This window comes from Mustela nigripes, chromosome 17 (assembly GCF_022355385.1).
Source record: "Mustela nigripes isolate SB6536 chromosome 17, MUSNIG.SB6536, whole genome shotgun sequence".
Lineage (NCBI taxonomy): Eukaryota > Metazoa > Chordata > Mammalia > Carnivora > Mustelidae > Mustela > Mustela nigripes.
Genome location: NC_081573.1, coordinates 17,732,460 through 17,742,211, shown reverse-complemented (window position 1 = coordinate 17,742,211; position 9,752 = coordinate 17,732,460). Strand labels below are relative to the sequence as shown.

General features: G+C 58.4%; 1 protein-coding gene across 2 annotated transcripts in view; it reads left to right on the top strand.

Moving 5' to 3' along the window:
* Nucleotides 1–1,020: 1,020 nt before the first annotated feature.
* Nucleotides 1,021–9,752, top strand: part of USF2 (upstream transcription factor 2, c-fos interacting) — a 9,880-nt gene continuing 1,148 nt past the window's right edge. The window contains exons 1-8 of one of the 2 annotated variants that reach the window (XM_059381418.1): nucleotides 1,021–1,097; nucleotides 1,368–1,414; nucleotides 1,520–1,638; nucleotides 1,777–1,977; nucleotides 2,396–2,546; nucleotides 2,671–2,758; nucleotides 3,050–3,108; nucleotides 9,609–9,703. In XM_059381418.1, coding sequence (XP_059237401.1) covers nucleotides 1,036–1,097; nucleotides 1,368–1,414; nucleotides 1,520–1,638; nucleotides 1,777–1,977; nucleotides 2,396–2,546; nucleotides 2,671–2,758; nucleotides 3,050–3,108; nucleotides 9,609–9,703 — 822 coding nt within the window. In that variant the 5' untranslated portion in view covers nucleotides 1,021–1,035. The remainder of the gene's footprint in view (nucleotides 1,098–1,367; nucleotides 1,415–1,519; nucleotides 1,639–1,776; nucleotides 1,978–2,395; nucleotides 2,547–2,670; nucleotides 2,759–3,049; nucleotides 3,109–9,608; nucleotides 9,704–9,752) is intronic. The other variant, XM_059381419.1, reaches the window with a different exon arrangement.

The following is a 9,752-nucleotide window of genomic DNA, read 5'->3' as shown; positions in this document are numbered from 1 at the left end:
AGCACCGGCTTTGCCTTCCTCCCCGGGCCAGGAGTACGTGCCCCACGCTGACTCCGCCCGGCCCTGCGTGCGCGCCCCGGCCCCGCCCGGGCGTGCGCATGCGCCCTGGACCTCCGCCTTCGCGCACCCCCGACCGGCTGCCGGGAGCGCGCGTGCGCGCTCCTCTCCCCTTCAACCCGGTTCACCTCCCCCCAACTCCGACCTACTTTACTGTTTCCAAACCCCGCAGCCTGCCTCGTCCCCGGCGACCAGAGCCCCTTCTCCGGGTCCCCCGGCGTTCTATCCGGGGCCGCGTTCCACTCGGTCGGCCCGCCGGCGAGTGCCGGGCGGCCGCGGAGGCGGCGACGGCGACCTCGCGCCCCGCCGAGACCCGGGCCCGCGCGCGCCCGCCCGCCATCGGAGACACACAGCGCGCGCGCTCCCCGGGGGCTGCCCTCCCCCCGCGCGCGTCGGCCCCGGGCTCGCGCCGCCGCCGCCGCCGCCGCCGCGCGCGCGCAGCTCAAGTAAAGGAGGAAAAAAAAGGGGGAAAAAATAGAAAGCAGCGGCGGCTGTAGCAGCGATCCGCCGCCGGACTGGGCCAGGCCGGGCGGCGGACGCGCGAGCCGGCGATTCAGGGGAGAGGCGGCAGCCATCTAGGGCGGGCCGGGTTAAAAAAAAAAGTCGCGGCGGCGGCGGCCGCTGCTCAGGGAAGGAGGCCCGAGGGCCGCGTGCAGCGGGCGGGGGGCGGCTGCGCCGCGTCCCGGAGCCGGGAGCCGCCGGGAGCCGGCGGGCGGGCAGGCGGAGGCGGCGGCGGCGGCTGCAGGAGCAGCAGCGGCGGCGGCGGCGGCGGCGGCGGCATCTCCTCCTCACATGACCCCACTGTTTGTCCCCGTGATCAGCGCGAGCGGCTCCCGTGTCTCCTCCGTCCCCTCCTGCCGCGCGGCGTGAGCGCCGGGCTCGGGGGCCCCCCCCGGCCGCCCCCCCGCCCCCCCCCCCCCCCCCCCCCCCCCCCCCCCTCCCGACGCCCTGCCGCCGCCCCCCCCCCCCCCCCCCCCCATGGACATGCTGGACCCGGGTCTGGATCCCGCTGCCTCGGCCACCGCTGCTGCCGCCGCCAGGTAAGAGTGCCCGACCGGTCCGTGCCCCCGCGCGCCCTGGCCCCGGCCCTTCGGCCTGGCGCCGGGGCCGCCATGATCCCGAGCGGCCGCTGGGCCCAGCTCAAAATGGAGGCTGCGAGGGAGGGGGGACCCGCGCTAATAGCCTCGGCCCGGGGTCCTAGCGGTGCCCTAGCTCCAGACTGGGCCGGACGGGATGGGGGCCGTGCACCTGGGCAAAGGGGCGGGGGCGCGGGCGGCCCTGACCCCCTCTTCTTCCCGTGCTCCCCGCAGTCACGACAAGGGACCCGAGGCAGAGGAGGGCGTCGAGCTGCAGGAAGGTGAGTGCTCGCGGGTCTCACCGGGGCCGCGGCCTGCGCCTGGGGAGGGGACTGGGGGCGCCTTGGCCGCGTGACCACTGACCATGCCCCCCCCTTCGACCGCAGGCGGGGACGGCCCTGGGGCGGAGGAGCAGACTGCGGTGGCCATCGCCAGCGTCCAGCAGGCGGCGTTTGGCGACCACAACATCCAGTACCAGTTCCGCACAGAGAATAATGGAGGACAGGTGAAGCTGCGGGTCGGGAGCCCGCGGGCAAGTGGAGGAGGGTTGAGCCGAGGGTCCGACCGGCGAGCTGGGAGGGGCTCAGACCTGGCCGCGGCCGGGACCCCAGAGCCGATCTCGCTGCTCTGCCGCCCCCTGCAGGTGACGTACCGCGTAGTCCAGGTGACTGATGGTCAGCTGGATGGCCAGGGAGACACGGCTGGCGCCGTCAGCGTCGTGTCTACGGCTGCCTTTGCGGGGGGGCAGCAGGCTGTGACCCAGGTGGGTGTGGATGGGGCATCCCAGCGTCCTGGCCCCACTGCTGCCTCTGTGCCCCCAGGTCCCGCAGCGCCCTTCCCACTGGTAGGTGCCCACAAGCCCTGTGGGGATGGAGAGGGGACACTGACGCTGTTCTTGGGAATCCCCAGAGGGTGGGGCAGGTGGCACACTGATGCTACCTTTAAGACCATCGAGGGGGGTGGGTCAGATCCCAGTTCTTCCAGGTGAAACTTGGGTCAAGAGCTTTGAAATACCATTTTTTCTTTCCTTAAGATGGGGATGATGGTAACAGGGAAGCCTCCTAGATGTGAGAGTGGATCATGCTGTCAGTTGATTGCTGGGCCTGTGCTCAGTTCCCCGGCTAAGAGACAAGGCAGAGTGGCACACACAGCGGGATTTCCCATGGTCCTGAGCGCGTGGGGAACGTCCAACATGTTAAGAAGGGGATGGGTTGGTGAACAAAGATGGCTAAGGGTGGCCTCTGTGTCCTCCTACTCCCCAGGCCGTAATCCAAAATCCCTTCAGCAATGGCGGCAGCCCGGCAGCTGAGGCTGTCAGTGGGGAGGCCCGGTTTGCCTATTTCCCAGCATCCAGTGTGGGAGATACCACAGCTGTGTCCGTACAGACCACAGACCAGAGCTTGCAGGCCGGAGGTAAAGGAAGGGCCAGGGCGGAAGGCAGGGGAGGCAGCAGGCTAGCAGGGAGGGAAGCCCCCCCAAGCTGTTTCTAACTGCTCCTCCCCTCCAGTTTTGGCCCTAACCCCCGCTTTCCCTGCAGGCCAGTTCTATGTCATGATGACGCCACAAGACGTGCTTCAGACAGGAACGCAGAGGACGATTGCACCCCGGACACACCCCTACTCCCCGTACGTGCAGGGGTCCCCAAGAGCGGCTGGTGTGAAGGGTCCAAAGGAAGGGAAGGTTTTCTGGAATGGGAGCCAGACAGTTGTGCACACAATAAGCAGTCAGTATATTTTCTGATTTCTAATTTCTAATTTTCTAATTTTGCTTCTTGAGTGTAAGCAAGGGAATTAGCATTTTTCCTCTTTTTGCACTGGAGTTTACTTTGCAGGGATAATTTTTAAGTCTGACTCCTTAACAGATGTGTAGACAAATGGGACCTGAAGGAACCCGTGCCTATCTTCTTCCTCTTCTAGGAAAATTGACGGAACCCGAACACCACGGGATGAAAGGAGGAGGGCCCAGCACAATGAAGGTACAGTACGGGGGGGGGTTTCTGGGCCCCACAGCCACCACCAGGCCCGGTCCTTTGTGTCATAGATCGCCAGCACGCCATGAGTGCTTAAGACGTGTTTGGTGAATGCTGGAAATGTAGAAACAGGTAGAAGTTCGTTGTTAGGAACAGATAGGCAGGAGGTGTGAACTGGAGGTTGTTTTTTCATGCTGGCTAGTGACCTTGAACTCACGGTCAGCGTCTTAAGTGGCACATTGCATGTTTACCTGTGGATTTTCTGCCTCTCTTGAAAAATCAGTTTGCTTTGGTTTCCCTAGGACTGCCTTCCCATGTGGCAGCTGTCGTGCTCTTGTCTGTCAGTTTCCCCTGTTCCCCTGCCCATCTAATTTCTAGAAGCAGCTCTGGTCTGCTGGGGAGCACGTCGGAGATTGCAGCTCCCAGAAGCTGTGCCCCTCGCTGGCCAAGGCCGCATGTCAGGTCCTTCCATTAAACACTGGATCCCACCTTGAGGTCATTTTGGTTCTTAATACTGACCCTTAGTCCTCCACTGTGTTCCCTCCTCCCCGTCATGGTAGCATGCATGTCCAGGGGAGCACTACGCCTAGACAGTCATCCCTCTGCGAGTGTTCCCTGAAGTTGGAATCTAGGCTGGGTGGCATGCACCCTGGGCTGGTCTGGAGCCGGTCTGCGGTATCAAGGAGGCTGGTGTCTTTCACAGAGAGCTGGCCTTTGGGGGAGTCTGTCAGGCAGAGGAGAGCACCGGCTGGGGGGAAGGCAGAATGAGACGAGGCTGCTTCGGGGAGTGCTGATTTGGTCAAGACAGAGGTTGTGAAGTGTTGGGGGTGGGGGACCAAGGAGGACTAAGGCAAGCGTTAAATGTCAGGGTGTGGCCTTGAGAGTCCTGAAGGTGTCCAGTTGGGTTTGAGCCTTTTCAGCTATGACCCGAGCAGCTCACTGGGCTCGGCCTCTAATACATCTGTACCCCATATCTGCCTGGCTTTTAGGCCCTTGGGTCCTGGGGGTGATAGAACAAATGAGGTCTTGGCTCTCACAGTGTTCCTCCTGGTGAGAGAGACAGATTACACAAGGCTGTGGTGTGATGTGAGGTCACGTAGGTCCCAAGGAGGAGATAAGGCCCCAGGAGAAGCTGGGGAGTGATAGCGGCAGGGCGCTCTGTGGGCCTCTCAGAGATGTGACGTTGGAGCAGAGGTCTGAACGGGCCAGCCAGGTCCCTGAGGAAGAGTCCCAGGCAGAGGGATTGGCAAGTGCAGACCCCCAGGCCTGAGCCAGAGCAGACTGGATGTGTTTGAAGAAGAGTGGAATTCAGAGAAGGAAAGAGGAAGTTGGTGGCGATGCAGGAGGGCTGGCCAGGTCACGCGGGGCCTTGTAAGAACAGCATCCCTACTCCAGGGTTTTTATTCTAGTCAGAGGGGAAGCCAGCAGAGGGGTCTGTGTATGGAGGTGACAGGACACCAGAGGCTGGGACATCAGAGGAGGTGACTGTAGCTGTCAGCCTGAGACAGGACAGGGCATGAAGTAGGGGAGTGCGTGGGGCAGAAGATTCCGAGGCTGGAGAATCAAGGTTTCGTGGTGGCGTCAGGTTGGTTGGAAGGAAGGGGAAGGGGGAGGGTCCGAGCTTGGTTTTGGGGCATGGTTTGTTTGAGGGGCCTCCAGTAGGCTACCCACGCAGTCCTGGCCTGGCTGCTTACTGGCTCTCTGACGTTGGGCTGCTTCTCAGTCCCTGCATCTGTTGAGTTGTGTGTGAAATGGCCTTGGCTTGACTTGCCCCGATGCTCATGGCCAGTTCTGCCACTGCAGACACGCAAGCCTGTGGCCGCACAGTGGGCCACGTGGTAAGGCTGCGGCCTATGACTTGGGGCCCCCCTCCACCCTGCTCTGCACGCTCTGCCTCTCGCCTGCAAAGTCTTGAATCTTTCTCATCCTGCAAAAAGCAGTCAGCAGTCTTGCTCATAACCTTGTCCTTCCACTCCTGCTGCATCCATTCTCTTGTCTCCCAACCTGCACACGTCTTTATCCATCCTCTGCCCACCCTCCCTGGACCCTGGGCCGTTTGGCTCATTTCTCTACCAAAAGAGGTCTGTCTGAGGTCACCCATGACGACCTCATTGCCAAATCCACTGGCTTCCTTTCCTGTCTGTGCTCCAAGCCTCTGACCCTGCCTGTTCCTTTTGGGAATGTTCCTCGCTGCTCTGTGCACTCTCATTTTCCTGCACTCTGCTTTTCCCTCCCGGTTTGCTTAGAGCAGAGCTTCCCAGTAGCTCCAGGAAGCTTGTTAACAGTCACGATCTCCAGAGCTGTCCTCTCAAGGTTCAGAACGAGTAAGTCACAGGAAAGCCCAGGAGCTTGGATTTGAACAAGTTATCCATGTGATTCCTCCCATTGGGCAAGGCTGGAAACTGCTTTGACTCTTGGTGTCCCTAAAGGTCTGGCCTGTCTTCCGTTGGTCTCAGGAGAGTTGAAGCCTTCGGGATGGGACTTCATCCCGGGGATGGTCAGCATCCCCCAAACCTGTCCCCAGTTGTAGGCATTCATCATTGCTCCAGAAAAGAGTGATTCGGACAAGGGGAGTCCTCCCAGGGCTCCCCGTTGCCCTGGCCCCTGGCTGTGTGCAAAGCTGTTTTTATTCCATTCTTCTCTCCTGAACTCCAGAGCCATAATTTGAACCACCCCTTCAAAATCTTCATATCTGGGTGTCCTTGAGACACCTCATAACTCAGCTTGTCCAAAACAAAGTCCGTTCCACCACCCCTACTGCCAAAGGCTCCCATGCAACATTTCCTTTCCCAGAGGGAAAAGGCACCCCTGTTAGAATTACCCAAGCCAGCACCGAAAGTCAGGGCCACCCTCCACTCTGCCTGGGCTCCTTCCCCCACATCTACAAATCCCAAGATTCTGTGCTGAAGTAGATCTCAAATCGGCTTCTCTTTCTCCTTTTTCCCCTCTTTGCCACTGTTTCTTGGGAACGTCAGAGCCCATCTCCAAGCCCCGTGGGGAACTGGAGCCTGTGGGGCCAGCCCATTGCAGCCGGGTCAGAATTTGGGCCCACTGTCACCGGGGACCTCTGAGGAGCCAGAAGTCCAGATCTTTTTGTGAAATCTGATTTTCAAATGCCGGGTGGGATTGCTTTTTCTATTTCATTAGTTTCTCCTCTCAATGTTGCTAATTCATTCCATCTACTTACTTTGGGCTTAATTAGCTTGGAGTTTTATCCCTAGCCTTTCAAGATGATTTAAATCTTTCTTTTTTCCCAACACAAGCCTTTCTAGTTGCAGATTTCACTCCAGTGCTGCTTCAGCTGAATCCTTTTGGATATATTGGTTTTCATTATCATTCAGTTTAAAATACTTTCCAATTTTCCTAATGATTTCTTCTTTGACCCCTGGGTTATTTAGAAGTACATTGCTTAATTTCAGAAGGTTTGTGGCTTTTCAGGATATTTTCTTGTCACTGATTTTTAATTTAGTTCTGTTCTGATGGAAAACGCACTCCTAGTATATAATGTTAGTTCTTTGAGATTTGTTGAGACTCATTTTATGGCCCTGAATATGGTCTGTGCTGTGAAAGCATCCACGTGTGCTTGGAGAAAATGTGTGTCTCTACCACAGTGTGGAGTGCTCCCTCGGGGTCAGCCAGCTCAAGTTGGTTGACACTCGTCAGGTTTTCTTTCTTTTTTCTTTCTTTTTTTTTTTTTTTTTTTAAGATTTTATATATTTATTTGACGGAGAGAAAGAGATGACAAGTAGGCAGAGAGGCAGGCAGAGAGAGGAGGAACCAGGCTCCCTGCTGAGCAGAGAGCCCGATGCGGGCCCCAATCCCAGGACCCCAGGATCATGACATGAGCTGAAGGCAGAGGCTTAACCCACTGAGCCACCCAGGTGCCCCATTTGTCAGGTTTTCTATCCTGACTTTTTTGTCTGCTGCTTCCCTCCGTTACTGAGAGAGGAACAATAACATCTCTAAGCGTGTCTGGGAGTTTGTCCGTTTCTCCCCTCTCCTGGAAGATTTCATTTCTGGCTAGTTTTCAGTATCCTATGGGTGTAACTGAAGCTTGTCTCTGGAATAGGTGTGGCTTTGGTCTTGACGGGTCATCTTGTTTCAAATGTGCCAGGATGGTCTTCCCCAGCCACAGGCCTGCCTACCGCACTACCTGCTCAGTGAAAGGGCCTGGGCCCATCACCAGAGCATTCGAGGCCTTCACAGCCTGGTCTTTCCCACCCCCAGCTGCACCCCAGAGTATATCCAGACATTTCTGCATGTTCCATGCCTGTCTGCCTGATGCCCCTCCCTTCAGAACCAGCCCCAATGTGCCCTCTCCAAGTCTTTCTCTGAAGGCCCACCACGCCCCGGCGCCATGCAGAAAGCATTGGCTCACCCTGGCATGCCCCCTGGCACGTGGTGCAACCTTCAGTCTTAACACTCCACCGGTATCCTTGTCCCCTGGATACGCATCGCCTGGGGTGCCGCGAGTACCAGTGGGGCGGAGCCAGAGTCCGCCGCAGACTCTGGGCTTGCAAGGTGCGCCCCTGCACACAGTCGGGCAGGCAGAAAGGTTTTTAGGTTTTGGGTTTTTTGGGCTTTTTGAATTTTTATTTATTTGGGGGTGCAGAGGGAGAGAATCTCAAGCAGACTTCCTGCTGAGTACAAGTGTGACCTGGGGCTCAATCCCACAACCCTTTGATACTGTGACCTGAGCCAAAACCATGAGTCAGACGCTGAGCCTCCCGGGCGCCCCGGGCAGGCAGTAAGTTTAAAGTGAATGCAAACTGGAGAAGATGTGCCTGCCCCCCACCCCCACACCCCTGCCCTCTGCTGGCTGGAAGGGAAGAATCCAAAGTAGGAGGCCTGGTGCCCGGGCTTGAGAATGCCAGACCGCATGAGGGGAGAGCAGGAAGCTGAGAGGCCGTCTGCTGTTGCGTTCCTCTGCTGAACCCTGGACATAGAGTGCGCTGCTCTATTTGGGGATGGGGTGGCCAGCGCCGCCAGGCCCGGGCAGACTCTTGGTTCCACTGAGGTATTTAGCCACAGAGTTCCCAGGTTGTAGGACATGGCCATCCTCCGTGGGGAGCTGCAGCTCTCCCCAGGGTGATGGGACGTGGGCATTGCACACTCACCCCAGGGCCACTGGTGACTGAAGTGGAGGCCTGGAGAGCAAGGGAGGAAGAGAGTCCCTGGAGGGGAGGGTGTCATAATCCAGGCCGGAGCAGGGGGAACCTGGACGTGGGAGGGGACTTGCGATGGGCAGGCAGAGCCAGGTGCCAGCAGCCAGCATGGGATTAGCTGATGAGCAGCCAGGCATGTTCTTTGTGATAACAGCGGGGTCAATGGCGGGGACCTCAGAGTCCATGAGGAGTGAGGGGTGTGATTCTGGCCCACCCTGCCTTTTCACTCTTCCCCAGACCCCTTCTGGCAACCCCCACTAGCACTGCCCAGCCCGGAGAAGATACTCCTTTGCCCCGCTTTGCACATCCCACCTGTAGGCGGCGTCTGTCCCTGAGCTGTCCTGGCAGGAGGGAAGACGAGGGTCTGTGATGGTTGGGGAAGGTGTCTGGACCTTCTTGGGTGTGTCCACACCAGCGCCTAGGATTGCGCTTGGAAGGTGAGGAAGATTCTAGCCCAGCTTTGCTTCTGTGGGTCCTGAACCCTAGTGTGAGGTGCCAGTGAGGGCAGATCCCAAGCAGCTGTCTCGTAAGGCTGTGACGTGAGCCTGATGAGAAGCCGGAGGGAAGGCATGTGCCCCATCTGGATGGGGTACCTGCCACTCAGGTCAGCTGACAGAGTTTGGGTGAGATGGCTGAGTGTTAAGAGAATTAAATCACAAGTCTGAATTTTTCAGAAGTCGTCTTCCATTGGCCTGTCAGCCTTGGCCTTCAAGGTAGAGTTCACATTGCTCTTGGGGGACTCGGTGACTGGTGGGGCCAGGCCCGCGAGAACCACAAGTGCCAGCCTGGGCAGTCTGGGACTCACTGCCCGGGCTCTAGAGAGGGATTTTAGCTAGGGGCGAGACATGGTCAGACTATGATTTTAAAGATAAAGGAAAAACAAACTTGGGGAGCCCAAAGGAAGGCCTGAGTACTGAAAAATGGAAGGCAGCAGCCATGGCGGGAGCAGATGGGGGTGCCAGGGTCCTGTGGAAAGGGGCCCTGGCTCATTCCAGCCTCCCAAGAACACAAGCCACAACTCCCCATTTTTCAGAAGATGCCAATTACGTGAAATTTAATTTCACATAACATTAATTTAAATGTTGGCTCCGATTTTTAAAATCTGCCAGGCTGGTCATCAAAATGAACCCGCCGTCCCAGCTGTTGATTCTGCAGCCTAAAGGTGTGTGCGTGGCCCTTGAGGCCGAGACCTTTTTCCTCTCAAGAAGCAGCGGGAGGTGCGGTGCAGGTGCCTGCGTCTGGGCACTGCTACGCTGTCCCCGTCCGCGCTGGTGGGAGAGCGCCTGGCACGCAGAAAGGTTCCAGGAGCCCTGCCGCTGATGCTCCTCTTACCTCTTGCAGTGGAGCGGAGGCGGAGGGACAAGATCAACAACTGGATCGTCCAACTTTCCAAAATCATTCCAGACTGTAACGCAGACAACAGCAAGACGGGAGCGGTAGGTGCCTCCCCCCCCCCCCCATGTTCACTCCCCCCACCCCCCCCCC